Below are 16,970 nucleotides of genomic sequence, written 5' to 3'. Positions count from 1 at the left end.
GGTGGATTTTGATTAACAGCTGGACTTATTTATTAGATGGAAGTAAACTTTATGAGTGATAAATATCATTTTTTAAACTACAAAAAATTTACGTGCAATTACAACAAATTTCAAAGGAGGAGAGTGGGATTATCCCAATAATTAACAACACAACTCGTTAAATTTGATAGGTCAGTCTCTGAATTGGAGTTCGTGAAGAGTAATTAACCAAATCGAAGATGTATATATATATTTAATGAATTGTAAATGGATTTTTTAAAAAGGGTCAATTATAACCACTATCAGATTATTTGATAAATATTATTACATTTATAATAGAGTAAATTACAACGATTTTTTTTTTAAACTTGATACAGTTACAAATATATTTTTATTATTTAAAAAATTACCAACACCCTCCCCCGATTTGAACCGTTATTTAGCAATTAATTCAATCCGTTAGTCTCTTTTAGGTTTTCATCCACGATCAGAATACCTCTGTAGACTGAACTCTAATTTTATTTATTTTCTAAAATTTTATGAATTAAGTGAATATTTTTTTTAAACAAATTTTAAAATTTTTTTATCCACCTCATTAAGTTTTTTTATAATTTTTTTAAAGAAAAATACAGTAAGAGCAAAGTTGACAATTTCACACATCCATTCAAGAATTACATGATTCGATCAAACATCATGATGTATTATAATTTTTAAAATAACAATAAAGTATTTATAATTGTGCCAAATTGTTGGAGGACTCGTTGTAACGTATCCTTTATAATCTGATTAATAGTTTTTCATAAACTACGAACCACAACAAAAAGTAACTTATATTAACTATGATTTGTTTGGGTGTGGCCAAAAACTCAATTGAATCTAAATTTTTTATTAGCATCAAAGTATTAAATATTATTTGAAATATCAATAATCATACAAATAAATAGATAGGAAAGGGGGAAAAAAAAAAAAAGAGAGACAACAATCAAGATTTATATATAAATGGGACAGTTGGCGATAATTGTGGAGAATTTGATTCAGTGCTACAAACAAGCCTGCAAAATTTGTGCTCCACTGTCCAACAAAGGAAAATAAAAAAATAAATAAGTAGAAAAATATTAGCTACAATAATTGCCCCATCCTTTTCAAAAAATCTTTTGCTTTCAGACACAACAAATTCTCCTGTTATTACAACTTCATCAAATTTTGACATTCCCTCCTTCTACTTCCCTAGTCTTTTCACCTTACACAACCTTTATCCATAAACTAAAAAATTTATTTATGTAATTAATTCATCAATCTTTCGCCAAAAACGGGTCGATGCGACCAATCCATTCCCGTCTCCGTTGACTGAAATGATAAAATTGTGGTTCGATTTTCTCAACCAATGTGATGTGGGCTGTGCTGTTAGGTAATGTACAAATACCTGATTCTGCAGATACCTGATTCTGATGTCCGTAGTGATGGGAGTTGAAGCTACTCAAAGATTGTAAGATTGAACTCTGGTAGAGTACACAAACAATTCATTGAATTATTCAAACTATTTGAGACACTTTTGTGAATGGGCTAAACCCCCCCATATCTGCAGCAATCATCACAATATAAAATCTCAGAAACTGCCAATTTTGAGCTATGAATTAGGCCTCCACGTCCTAAAAGTTCCTCTACTTGGCTTTTTCTGATTAAGACAAGAAAAAATAACAGGGGGTGGGGGGTTGTGATGATATTAAAATTTGATGATTAAAGAGATGAGTGTGTTTGTGAGCAGCCATTGGAAAATGGAGGTGCAGAGTCACTTTCACAAAGCGATAAAGAAAGAACATAAACACAACATTTTTAGACGCTCCTCTCCACAAACACACCTTAAAATACTGTCTTTCTTTCTTGCAGCTGCTTTTGTGAGTTGGAAAGGGTGGGGGTGGGGTGAAAATTTGAATGAAAATGCTGTCTTTCTCTTCTCCGGAAAATTCACATCTTTTAACAACTCTTTAATGTTCAAAGTCACATGTTGTAAAGTTTCACGTGTAATTTTGTCTTTTTTTCTTTTTTTTAAGCATGTCGGAAGTAGTCTCAAGAATCAAACTTTGTCATTCCTAATTTTTTTTTTAAAAAAAAACTCACACTTTTAGAAAAATATATGTTTTTGAATACTTTTATGATATTTTTAAATAAAGTGGTCGTTTAACAGGGCATTCGAATCAAACCGAATATCATTTTCTAAGTTCGAATTTCATCAATATCAATTAAGAATACTTTCTGCATGTATGAATTAAGATGTGTTAAAAATATTATATATTAAATAGTTATTTTCTCTATTGATTTAAATTTTCGGATGAGGCAGTGGTTAAATGTTACAAGTTAATAATGTCTCATAAGCATTGTAAACGAATGATATTTATAAAAAAAAAAAAAAAAAAATTCCTTTCGAGAAATGAAAAGTATTTTGGAATAATATGTGACCAATAAAAGAAATACAAAGGGATTGCACAATTTGTTATAGAAATAGCAAAATTAAATTTTCGGTCACTGTGACGACATTTGTGTTTGCAAACACTTATTTGAAGTGTTTATCAACTTATCGTTAAAAATAAATCAAAAAGAATATTTTATTTTACAGCTTCTGCGTTTGAATTGCTTAAATAAAGTTAATTTATGCTAAAAGTTTAAGCAATTTCCTATCAATTAATTTCTGTAGCTTATTAATGAAATTGTAAATATTAAATTATTTTTTCAAATACTTTATTTTTTAATATGTTTTTTACGTTTATTTTTTTTTCAAATATTCCAACTTTTACTATTATTTATAACTTTTTTAACTTATTAAATTTAACACAAAAATAAAAGTTCCTACGTTGATAAGACTTATAAGAGATCAAGATTTGATGCTAACAATTATTTCCCATTAATTTCCACAACAAAATGATTACCCTTAAGCAATCGATCATTCGACCAAATTACCTAAACTCCATTAATTCTCTCCTAAGTATCATTAGTGTACCATTTTATATATTTAGATTATTATTTTCGGACACATTTTTAATTAGCTCAAATGCATTTTTAATTGCGTATCTTGAACAATTTTGTATTTTACATGATTTAATTTTTTAGGGTAGATTTTGATCTTATAATTTTTGTGATTTTAGTCCCTTTTTCATCAGAGTTCACAATCTCGCTGGAAAAACACGTTTGTCTCTCACGTGACATTTTAAAATTAAAGCTTTTTTCCTATTGGTCCATTTCTGCCAGCATTTTTATCCTTTAAGGATAATATTTTGGATCTACATTTTTTTTATTTTCGCGATTTCGATCCCCTTTTTTTTGCGGAGTTCACGCTTCTCACTGGTGGAGATAAACTCCAACGAACAAAATGACTAACAAAAATGCAGGACCAAAATCCCATCCTAAAAAATTAAAAGATGAAAATATCAGATGATCTAAGTTATGAGACCAAAAATACATTTAATTCTTCAGTTACCGGAGTTTACAAATATTGTCAGAAAAAGCATGTGCCTCGTAAGTGGTTTTTTTTTTTTTATAATTTAGGATTTTTATTCCTATTTATCAAAATCATAAAAAAGTAAAGAATTACAACATTTATTTACTGCCTTAAAAAGTAATAAATAGTAAAAAATTAAAATACAAAAGATAATGGATGAAAATTACATTTAAATCGAAAAAGACAGAAGAACGCTCCCCTATACCCCTCCAACATTAACTCTCACTACGTGAAAACAAAAGGTCATTTTGGCTTTTGGGGGGATCACTACTTAGGATTCTCTTTCAACATTGTCACTATTTCTTTATTGTAATAATTTAGGGTTTTCGGAAATATATATATATATATATATATTTTCTTGTTCATATGTACAAAAATCTTTCCACAATTTTGTCACACGCACGCTTCTTCCCTTTTGGAACTTTTTCATCGTACGTACAAGAATCTTGTTATATGCGTATTATTACATTGTTGTATTTTATATTTTCTTAGAAATTCAAAAACTTCTATACATATATATATACGAATACAAAGTTAAAGTATGCGTGGTATGATGACTTTTATCTACGGTCTTCTAGCTAACTAGCTTTTAGGTCATGCTGGTTTTTCTCGTAGTGTATTATTATTATTATTATTATTATTTAATTTACAATTGGAATATGTGATATTTTATTAAAAAAATATTAAATTCGGACATCCTAGCTAGCTAGGTAAGATATTTTTGTGGATATTGGTAGACAAGTGTAGTGTAGGTAGCTATTATGATAGAATTATGGGTAGCTGGAAAAATTGCAAGTGATCAAACTTTTCCTATATATCATGTCACTCAGATCTTACATATAGTGGGAAATCTATTTCTTCAAATATTCACAAATTACTACCCACTTTTACCTATTTTGTATATATAATTATGAGCATTGCATCACGTCATTTATGACCCCATCCTTACCCAAATTAAGGAAAATAAATTATTTAGTCCTGTAATTTTAATTTTTTTTTATTAAATTGATCAAAAAATTGCATAAAACTTGTACACGACTTAATTAAATTAAAAATTCTAGAAGAAAATAATTAAAAATTATTAAAATTTTAAAGTTATTATACTAAATAACAAAATTAGATTCGTGCATAATTAAAAATTCCAGCCCTAATTACTGTATTAAAATTCCCTCCCCCCTCCCCAACAACAACCAAAAAAAAAAAAAAAAAAGCCCTCACCTTCCTCAGTCTCCAAGGTTTCCATATTCTTTGTCTTAAACAGATACTTTATTATTATATTGTTAATTATTTATACAAGTAAGAACTTTGTGATTGTATTATAGATGGGATTAGCAGAAAAATCAAAGCAACTATATCATATTCACTCTATTTTATATAATTATAGGTTTAGCTATATTTAATAACTTAGATATGTCTCAATATAATATTTATATAGATTAAAAAACAAGAGAAATTCTAGCTCAAAATCGGATTTGACCAAATTTGAACTAATCATATGACAAATATATGATTTGAAATGCTGTCTAATTAGTTACACGGGGTCAAAGATGATCTGAACATATTTAATTTTGAGTGAAATACCAAATTTGCCCTTGCAACATGTTCTTTGTCAAGGAAATATATAAAAGCAAGGTTAATTAATTAATCTTTTTAATTAGTTTATACTTAATTAATTAAGGATATCTTAAAGTCATTGTTGTATATATCCTTCCACCCTTGTCCTATTTATTATCCCATTGCTTTTAACACAAAGCTTTTTTTGTTTGATAATGTAAATATATATATATATACATATGTGTATATATAATTAAGTCGGACGTGGCATGCATGGTGGAGGGGCTGCTGAAATTATTATAATAGCTAATATTGCAATTGGTTGTGAATCACCTAACAACCCCACAAATCTATTTAATTTTAACCTAATTTCTAGAGGGCATTATTATATATAAATTTTAATTCCTCAAATGATCCAAAACTTTACAACTCCAAATTAATTCATATAATCTAATTGGCAGTTGCCACACTTCAAGCTATAAATAAATAAAGATGTATAATTAATAGCTATATATATTACATATAACATTAGGATTGAGGTAGGAAGCTAGGATCCATGATCATAACATGTTGAATTATTGTACATATATGGGAACCACTTAGCCAGAAATATATTTGAAGGGCTCTGTTTAAAGTTGTGCAATTCAAAAAGTCGTGGTCTATGTCAATGTCGATTACCTAAATTAATTTTCCTAAGTCGTATTTGAATTAATTACGGCCACATGGTCCCGATCGAATAGAACAATATAGTTGGTAGTTATATGATCAATAATCAATTACATCATATATATATATATATACGTATATCAAAAAATACATGAAAAACCTGTATTAGAAAGAGAGAGAGGCATATGAGAATAATTAGAAAAAGGGGAAGGAGAGGAAGTTGTCGGTATCCCCATATCCCCGACATACAATTTGTCCATTTTAGTTTTAAAAACATGGCTCGTGATCTTTACAATATGGTCTGTAAAAGGTAGTATGTGGTACATTGGAGACAGTGGTACTTTCGTAATCCATGCTATTTAAACATATCCCACAAAAACAAGGGTACTAAATCCTAAGTACTAAACCCCAAGGGGAACTTTTCTCTTCATATATATGTATGTATGTATGTTGCAATCAAACAGCTGGGTGTGGGTGGTCCACATTGAGAAAAAAATAAGGAGGCAGTGACAAATTTTTGGTTAGTACAAGTTATAGCTAGATTACCTCCTTGGACGGGCGTCTAAAAGTAAAGTTTGAAAACTTAGATACGATTCAGATTGAACCTAGCTATATGTGTCTATAGGTAGCTAGGTAATGCGGGCTTGACTAGATTCGTGTTTCGTTGTGTAAAATATTGTCTGTTTTGACTTTCTATGAGTCTCATTGTTTTGTTCTAAAAAGGCCCCTCATTAGGGAAAAGAAGTTTTAGGGTTTATAAGTCACTCAAGCTTTTTATCTGCAATCAATGTGAGATGCTTGTCTACATCATCAGCTTCCTAGAGGAGTGGCTTGGGAGGAGCACATGACCTCCATCCCACAGATGGCGGCCAAAGTTTGAAGAGAAAAAATGTGAAGTTTGAAATTTAAATACGTCATACTACTCTTGCACAAGCTAGAAAGTAGTTTTGAAGAAACTCAATCACAAGGTTTTATATATGCTCGTTCAGGAAAAGTTGAGAACAATTTCGTTGTATTACAAACTAAATATAGATGTGCGAGCATAAAAATTGATAAAGTGATAATAGTTTTTCTTTTTTTTTTTTTGTCAGACGGACAATATTGATATAAAATGAGAATCTCATGATAGAAAATTGAATTTGAATAAGAATTTTGGACATCACATAAATGTGTAGACATGTAAAGTGAAGGAAATTAAGGTGCATGGGGGATTCAAAAGTGGAAGTGTGAGGGGGTTGGATCGCTTTTTGTATCTATATATTGGGGTTTGCTACTTCGGATTCACATTGTCGTATTGTTGGTTCGGGGGGGGGGGGGGGGGCATTATCAAAATAATTGAAAGGGCCAGGCCAATGTGTAGTAATAACATCAAAATAAACATAACTCTAGAGGGAAATTAGAAAGTTTGGGGAGCTCGATCATGCCTTGGTCCCCATTATTGAGCACTTGAATTTGATTACATTTATAGATATATATATATGTGTGTGTATAAGGATTAAGACAAAGAGTAGGGTTTGGGAGGTTGGAGGTGGGGATGGGGGTTAGATAAGTGTGTGGAATGTGGGGGAGAAGAGACAGGAAATGGGTGATGAGGTCAGGAGAAGGGGGTTAAGGAGTCATATTCATTGATTGGATGAGTAGTATTGTAGTAGTAGTAGCAGCAGCAGTAGTGTATTAATGGCGGATGGACCCCCCCTCCCCCTTTCATTTACAACTCACACAAATTCCGATTTTCTTTAAACATATTTTACTCGGTAATACAAAACAAATTGCAAACCTACAAAAATCTTCACTGTCAATCACATGCAACAGCGCCCCCCCCCCCCCCCCCAACATATATGAGGGTGAGGGTGGGGGTAGAGTGGTGGGGGAGATAATTAAGAAATTTCAGTGTAAATAATGTTTCATCTTTATTACATCCATCCAAATACAACACCAACAAAAATAAAAGGCCCCAAAGACCTTAATTTGTGTAGTTCTGCCAACTTTCGGCCTACAAGAAAGAGACTTTCCTCTCCTTTTTACATATATATATATGAACAAAATTAACAAAAAAAAAAAATATTCGACATGCGTGCATCCATCACACACACATGCGATCGACACCCAAGAAAACAAAAAATTAAAAGTCCAGTATATGGTTAGGACAAGAAAATTAAGAAAAAAGGGAAAATTTCCCGCCAAAAAAGCACACATGCACATGTGTAGAACACACTATACGTGTGTATACACATCACTCAAAATCCAAAAAAAAGAAAAAATAAAAGTCTGATTTTGATGGAGCCATGAATGAACCTTATTTTCGTCCACCACCATGGTCTCTTTTTTCTTCATTTCTCTACCTGTAAAAGGAGTGCAATGATAGCTAGTAGCTAGCCTATATGAGAGAGGTCTTGACTTGCATTATTGTCTCACAAAGAGCTCAAACTTCAAAACTCACTCCATGAATAATCCCATATTTTTGCCAACTCCTTTGATTTTTTCACTCTCTTTTTGGTCCCACAAAACCTATTCAACAATCAACACAACACCACCTTTGATTTTCAGTCACTTCCCCCGCTCCATTCATTCATACTCCATCACTCCATTCCCCAATGTGCTAAGCAAATTTCTCCCTTTTCACACCAAAATAATTATACTATGTACCAAAACCCCAATTCCCTTGGGAATCAGCACTGCACACCCAAGAAAAGGGGTCATAATAAAATCTCCCAAACACTTACATACATTATATATCTACCACTTATCTACATCACTCATGTCAATTTTTATCTCATCACCCTCTGAGAAAAAAATATTGAGGATTCTAGACAAACTTTGGACCACATTTTTCTTTCTTTCTTTTTTCTTTTCTAGTTATTGTTTTTTTAGCTTTTTGACCCCCACTTAATCAGAGCTTCTCTTTGTCATCATCCGCCCATGAATCATTATTTAATTTCCTCCTTTTATAAGAGGATGAGGAAGACGAGGATGATGATGAATCGCTTAAGGTAATACTCGCCCGAGTCATGACTCGGAGCTGTGGTAGAACCTTGGGTTGCTTCTTCGACTTATTTTTTGACCCAATTTGCCGAATCAACTCATGGCAACTCATAATATTATCCTGCAAAAAGAGTGGATATTCCATCCAAAGTTGGAAAATGGTTTTGTGAAAACATAAGAATACACAAAAGCAAGTAGGATCATATTGTTCATACTTTTTGAAGTCCATCACTCCATGATTCGGCATGTTGAGCAGTAATGCAAGAGAAATTTGGCAGATCATTTGCTGCACGAAGTATGGCTGCAGCAGCAATGCATGATGGCCTGTACTCGAGGAAGCTAGCCTCTGTTGAAATAAAGAATCATTTAATTTCAACTCAATTTTTTAATTTTTCAACTTTTCTCTGTTATATATAATTCAACTACTAAATAAATAATTATATACAGCGCACGCATGCATGAACATGTACATGCATATACATAGATAACTAAATAAATAAGAATGATACTAATTAATACTATATTTAATTAATACATAGTATATAAATACAGACCTTGAATAGTTGAGAGAATAATTTCTTTTGCCCTTGATGTAAGAAATCCAGTATAAGTCCCAGATGGATCAATTTTGAGGGCGAAAAAACTGAGATAGCAGAACGGAGAAATAGATCGGAGTCTCCAATCCAAGACTCTTAGCACAAGAAGCTCCATTCTTTGGATATTTCTTGGTTCAAAAATAAATTTCGCACCCTCAACCTAATAAATTAAACAACAAATTATTTATTCAAAATTGAAAAAAGAAGAAGATGATATTCAATAAATTAAGCAATTAATTTTATGAAATTAGAGAAAATTAATTAAATTACCTGGAAATCTAAGAGAGAAGGAACCAGAGGTTCCTCCATCTTAGCTGCTAATGACAAGCATGCAACGGACAGTAGTTGCAATGGCCATCCGTTCATTTTCTGCAATTATTAGTGAAAAGAATTAATTAATACTGATTAGCATGAACAATCATAACAAACCAACAAAGGTTAGTTGTAATTAATTAATATTAAGAAAACAAATAGTAGTGATGGCCATTGGAATGAATTCCCAGGTTGTTAAAGATGCAAAGAGACAAATGGACCTTCCCAAGCTATACTTTTAGAGAAGATAATTTTGCTTTATAAATTATGATTAATTGACAAGCATGCTTGCAATTAAGTCATCGTTTGCATACTTTCATTCGTTCATATTATTAAATTAATCGTAAATTATAATTAGAACGTATCAGCAAAAGGGACCACAAACACACTTTTCACTTTCCTGCTACATCCAATAATTATTTGATTAGTGGTAAGTTTAGGTCTAAGTTGATGTTATCTGAAGCTTATTAATTGGACACGAGCCACACTAATTACCTTTTTCTTTTTATAAATAAAAAGATAAGCCCGTAAATTCATCGTGACTACCTTAATTAAGTCACGATTTCACTGAATCAAAAGTTACCAATAGACCTATAAATACATCATTATAAAACAATAAATTCTATATATTCAACGATGCTTGAGTTCATGACATACACAAGAACAATTGATAACCTTTACGGAGAGGTACTGTTTATTAATTATTTCAATAGAGTCCAAACGTGTGACACTTTTTTCTAATTATTACATAATTTAATTAGTGGGCAGACAATATGAATGTACATAGAGTTAAAAACACAAAGACAAAGGATGATATAATTAAAGTATATATATTTGTACTAAATAATACGGGCACCAGCGCAATTTCATAAAGTTTGTTAACTAATGGATACCAATTATCGACTACTTAAGGGTTATTTATGTCTTAGTTAATCGCAAGTTAAACCTAACTAAAGGTCCTTTTCATGAATTGGTACTAGAAGTCAATCTTTAATTATACTTAATTAGTGAAAATGGTCTTGAAATGAAAAGGGATGGAGAAAATGAGCAAAGGGGTAAAAAGAGAGGAATATATATATATACATGTAGAAAATACTTATATTTGTCCAAAATAATTAAATGGTAAAGCAAAAATCGTATTAGTATTAATAAAATACTTGACGGTGACGGAAGTCTTACGGGCAAGTGATGGGAGTGAAGAAAACGGTCGAAGTAGTTGATGGAGAGATACGCCGTTAATGGCTGGAAACCGTAATAACGTTGCACCTGCAACAGAACAAAAAAAAATCAGTCAACCCTCCGGAAACTGCGGTTCAAGTCTACAGTGCGCCGCTAGCAACTGTTTTATCGCGTTCTCGAATATTCATCTCGATCCGTCGAGGCTTAACCCCCACCGTCGGCGCATACTAGCAGTGCCAACCGTGATACAGCTAAATTGCACATCAGTATAATCAATCAATTCACAGAAGAGTGGAACAGCAATTAACTCCACATACAGAATATCGGTAGCACAGAGCATCATCACCAGTGTATTATAGCGTAACTAATCCTAATTTGGGCGTTGTCACTTTGGATGGATTATTTTAGTTAGATTCACCATCTGCGCATGATAGAGAAGAACAGTGAACCAAGAACCGGAATCTGGTAAGAAGAATATACCTTGAGAATCCATGCAACAGATTCTGCTCTATCAGAAGCATCAATCGATTGATGCAACGACGGACGAGAACTAATCACGGCGAGATCTCTCTCGTCTTCTAAGAGTCCGGCGATGGATTCCTCGACGTCCAGTTGGCGAGATTCGATGTCCGACGAATATTCCGGCAAGTCATCTCCTCCTCCGGAGAAAATGATACTCGAGTCCTCGCCGCAGAGAAGGTCGGAGAAGCAGTCGGAGCACGACAGCGACATGGCTAACGCGACCACCGATGATAGCTAGCTCGTCACTCTCCTCTGATCATTACAATGGAATTCTGCTCCGATTATAGTGGGAGATTCATCGGAATATACGCCGGAAAAAGTGGGCGGTGAGGAGGGTGTGTGTGTGTGTGTGTGTGGCGCGCGAGGGTGGGGACTGTGGTTTTGCTGAGTGTTTTGGTTTAGATTCTCTCCTGTTTCCGTTGGATATATAGATAGATAGATATGGCTATTTTTGTTTTTTCATTTATTTCTTGATTTTTATCTTTTTTCCATTTTTATTTTTGTTGCAATTTAATTTATTTTTCCCTTTTTCTCCCATTCATTAATGGCTTTCTATGTTTTCAAGATATTTGAGCAACGAATATTTTAAACTTTGAATTTTGTTTTATAGAAATAGAGTTTCGATTTTTTGATTCGACTTTTACAATGACATGTAATGTTGCAGTCGATTTTTGCACTGAATTTTTTATTGCAAAAGTTTATCGTTGTTTAGCCATAAAAAATTAAAAATCTTAAAATTTCGTTGCAATGCCGTGACAAATAGGTGGGAAAAAATAATATTTTTCTTTTTAGTGTTTTATTTATGAAAAAATGGCTTGAAAATATTATTTAAATTGTGTGCTTTTGTTTCTTACATGATATTGAGTAGATGGGGGCAAGATTGAACCTCTTAGTTTGTTTCATTGCTTCTCATGATGTGCCATGACCTTATAAAGTTTCGGACCACATTGTATTGTATTGTATGTTGTGTAATGACTTGATTGTTGACTTATTCTTGTACATTTAAAGAAGCATGTACAATGTAATAGGAATTATGAAAAGTGCATAATTGGTTATTGTTTTCACATTTTTATTGGTGGTCCAATTTATTTTTTCAAATATTTTTTATTAGATACTCGGAGAAGCTAAATAGTAATTTAAATTTTTGGGATAGTAAATGAAATTGAGCGAGTAGTATAAAATGCATACTTTGTATATTTGAAAGGCTGCTTAATCGATTGCTTCATAATTGCATAAAAGAATAGCCAATTACTCTTGAAAAATGATCTGAATATCATTTTAACGAATTGGTATCAAATTTTAGATGTTTTTCGATATTAAAATGTATAAAGTACGAGGGTTTAAAATAACTATTTGGGTAATGATATTTAATATATTGACTAAATTAACTCTATTAGAGACGAAAATACAAAGTATTAAGCTAGAAACCCCTAATTACAAAAAATGGTACAAAGTACATATTTATATTGGCTATCGGTGTATTGAACGTGCTATTTGTGCAATTTTTTATAATTTTATATTTCAAAAAATTTAAACACATACAAATATCAATAAAAAATAAATTTGATTTCCTATATACTATAGCGAATATTATATATTTATTTTGAAATAGAAAGAGTATTATATTCAATATGTAGCATATGTGTGTTGGTGTATATGTTAAATGTACTACACAAATATAAACATCTTACGCTATTTTTTTTCTAATTCAAAATAAATCCAAAGTATCATAATTTATTATGAAATTATCCAAGTGTAATTGATTGAAATTCTCTTTTTTTATGTGTTTATTATATTCAAAATAAAAGTATAAGGACCAATATGTCCTTCCTTTACTAGAATTTATCGCCCCTGTCAGTAAAAAATTCACTGTAAAAGTATCGAGTCAAACTGACCCGCCACCCAATTAACCCTAATGGAGAGCCATAAATTCTGGGACATTTGGCATGACTATGGGCACCTAGGATATAGACTTTACCTATTTGTCCGTAGCTATAAACATTATTTGCCCTATTCATTAAGTCCGATTTTATACCTTCTTTATGAGGTGTATTTATATGTATTAGACCTTGAAGACAAGCAACTTACTTAATCGTTGGAGAGTCCATGCTCGTCAACCCCCCAACATATTGATCAGTAACTAGCGACCTAGTGATTGTAACACAAAATCAATGTATCTAGTACCCTTCAATTGACTTCACACTCCATGACCTCTGTGTATGGGCAGCTCCTAAGGTGATGATGGGAGCGTGTGAACCAAATATGTAACTAGCGATCCGATCGGATTTCATCTTAATGACAATCTTTTTACAAGTTCGCCATTAATTTGATCATTTTTTTCAGAAGCCAATTTTAACAAAAATAAAAATTTTATATAGATTCAAATACTGGCATTATATAAAGAATTTAATTCAACTCCAAAATATCGACTTAACAAATAATTAAAAACATCCATGGATCTACTTTAATTTTTTGGAATTCACCACTTATCTTAAAAAAAATAATATTGCAAAAATTACATATTTTTTTATATATAAAAGGGTAAATTACAATGGGTTATGCTAAGATTTGCTATAATTATAAATACCCTATCATTGTTTGAAAATTTACATTTAGTAATCCCTTAGAATTAATCATCATCTAATAAATATCCCCTCGTGACAGCCCATTATAGGGGTGTATTTGTTAGCCGATTGTTAATTCCAAAAGAAAATTTTTAATTTTTTAAATAATAAAAAAATATTTATAATTATAAAAAATTTCATATAAGTCCATTATAATTTACCCTAAATAAAAAAGGTATGTGGGGGGAATATCATGAATTATGATTTGCAACAATGTTCATAAAGATGAGAGTTTATGAGATTCTAGCTAGTCATGACAAAAGGAAAATAACATTAATTATTTTAACACCCTTCAAATAATATTGGGGCCACACAAAACATAGAACTAATTAGGTATAACGATTTGTGAAATGAAGCGACCAAAACCACTATTTCCAGCTTGTGGGTTCTTGTAAATAGAGTTTGAGAGAATTATTTGTGCCCCAAATCAGGAACATTTACGATTCCATAAATTGATCGGACCAAATTAATTATAACTCAAAATTTGATATATATCAAAATTGAATCGAAAAATTCAGTTCAATATTTTTTCCCTTTTCGAAAATTTAGTATTCGATTCGATTTTTTATTTATTAAGAAGTATCATATATTGAAATGCTATTTTTATATTTAATTTATGTATATGTATTAATTATTTATATACTATTTTTGTTGTTAATTTTACTTATCAAAAATTAAATATACATAAGGAGTGCACTTATTATTTCTAATATTTAATAGTTAATTTATTTTATATTTTAATAAAAAAATAGTTTACCAAATCCCAAACAGAAATACTGAAAATATTATGATATAGTTTAATTTCCTATATTTTTTAATTAAACCCAATTTATGATGGTGCCCTTCCCACCAACAAATAATTTACACCAAAGAAATAATATCTCAAAAACAAGGCTACTATTTAAGACTGCCCCCACATGTAGGGACATGATCATGTACCCAATGAATTAAGACTCATGTCATATCTCAACTGTTGTTAACCTACTACCTACGATACCCCAGTCCGGATTTCTGTTGTAAATTTTATTTTATTTTTTATTTTATTCAATATTTACACGCTCTATATATAAATGGAATAGAATTCACAACAGAAAATTCAATCCGCTACTTACCCCACGTCCTACCTCATCTCAATCAATTCTTTTAATCTTACGATTCTTGATCTAATTTATCTCTCATTTTGAAAGAAAATTTACAGAAATAAATTCTGATTATTTTTTTCTGAAAAAGATTATTAATTATTGGGCGACGACATTGATTTATAGATTGACAATATTATTCATTTAATTTGGTGACGTTTTAGTATTGCTAATTTGAGATGATAAAATAATAGTAGTGTTAATTGTTCTTCACATAAAGATGGTAAAACTAAAATTGTACGAAATTCTATTTAAATTATTGGGTAAATTATATTGATATTTTTTTAAATTAGACCAAATTACAAGTTACAAATACACTCTTTAAGGTTATAATTATGATTACAAGTACACTCTCTATTCAAATACAAAGCTTACACAATACTTTCTGAAAAATATTAAATTGAGGGGTTTAGCTGTAATTTTGCAAAATGCAAATACTGCGTATGTATATTAAATTAACCTCAGATATGTGGATATAATTTATCCTGAATGATATGACTGTATGAAGAAAATAAGGGCATATATATATATATATTGAGCAAAGCATGAATAAAGAATTGTTTGGCCATACCCTGAGGATGAGATATGGGGTTGTGCTGGATGTGGGATATGCTTCTCCATCTATGGTTTTCTGTTCCTTTGGCCTCTTGCACACCTCCCTCCATAATTCTCTCTCTCTCTCTCTCTCTCTCTCTCTCTCTCTCTCACACACACACACACACACACAATTATACATGCATATATATATATATATATACACATTTTTAGTCTTTAAGTTAGAGGATAACAATTTTAGTCCTATAAATTAGAGGTGTGACAATATTGGTCCTATTCAAATTAAAATTTACAATTTGTTTCTAAAATTTTAAAAATTATGGTAATTTTAGTTTTTTTAGCCAATTTTGTTGAAAAGTTGGTGCTTCCAGCTTATTTGATGACTTGGCAATTCCATTATATTGGACTGTCATGTCATCATATTCACTAAAAGTCCCAAATTATGTGTTGACATGGCTGACAATATAAGATTTTCTAATCAAATTGACCAAAAGGAATTAAAATTACTATAATTTTTAAAATTATAGGGCCAAATTATAAATTTTAATTTGAATAAGATCAAAATTGCAGCCCCAACTAACAAAACTAAATTTACATTTTTCCCATAAACAAGCCCATTGTACTGTTAAGTAGGGGAAAGAATTTTCATAAGTCTCTTGCTGGTTCTTTTCTATTCCTCAACATTCCATTATTATAGTTTGAAAAAATCTTCACTGTGACTACTGTTTTTGGCTTGTGTTTTCTTCCATGTAATTACACTATTCTCTTTTTCCAATATATCGTGTAACTTAATTGTTTTTTTTTTTCTTATTATTATTAACTAGTATAAAACCTGTGCCAAAATATTTTCAATTTTGATCTTGACTAAATAATAAATACTCAAGATTGCATACTTTTAAGATTGAATAAAAATTATCTCTATCTATAGTAATGTAACAAGAAAAGTCCTTCCTCACACTCACAAACGGCTATTAATCACCGCCACATTATTTTTTTTAAGTAAAAAAATGCCCTTCACATAATAAAATAAATAAGTTATTAACTTTTTATAATTTATATTAATGATTATTTATTTATTTATTTCCTTTTATTAATATTTATGTATCTCATTCTTATTTATAATATATTTTAAAGCGTAAAAAAATATTTATTATATGTATGTATGAACGACTGTTGAAAAATTGGCTCAAGACCAAATTCGGTAGGCCCAAGCCCACAACCCCAACCCACCACCTGGAAGGCTTGACCCGACCCACTGACCCGATTCCCATTTTTAGATAACCGAAAACCTTTGCCTTCTTATTCTTTTTCCTTGGACAAATTTATTCACCCTCCTTGTATCTTCCCTCTTTCTTGCTGTTTGCTCTAT

At 31.0% G+C, this 16,970-nt stretch overlaps 1 protein-coding gene across 1 annotated transcript; it reads right to left on the bottom strand.

Moving 5' to 3' along the window:
- Positions 1 to 7,585: 7,585 nt before the first annotated feature.
- Positions 7,586 to 11,698, bottom strand: CYCD1;1 (CYCLIN D1;1). The gene is made up of 6 exons (XM_011088200.3): positions 11,242 to 11,698; positions 10,762 to 10,848; positions 9,541 to 9,639; positions 9,229 to 9,430; positions 8,890 to 9,020; positions 7,586 to 8,795 (listed from the first exon to the last, which is right to left on the bottom strand). Exons 1-6 carry the CDS (start codon positions 11,491 to 11,493, stop codon positions 8,583 to 8,585), a joined length of 984 nt encoding a protein of 327 aa, XP_011086502.1. The 5' UTR covers positions 11,494 to 11,698; the 3' UTR covers positions 7,586 to 8,582.
- Positions 11,699 to 16,970: the final 5,272 nt, after the last annotated feature.

Source organism: Sesamum indicum, linkage group LG8, assembly GCF_026168435.1.
Source record: "Sesamum indicum cultivar Baizhima isolate 11 linkage group LG8, ASM2616843v1, whole genome shotgun sequence".
NCBI lineage: Eukaryota > Viridiplantae > Streptophyta > Magnoliopsida > Lamiales > Pedaliaceae > Sesamum > Sesamum indicum.
Note: the sequence above shows the minus strand (reverse complement) of the source record. Positions and strands in the feature narration are given on the sequence as shown.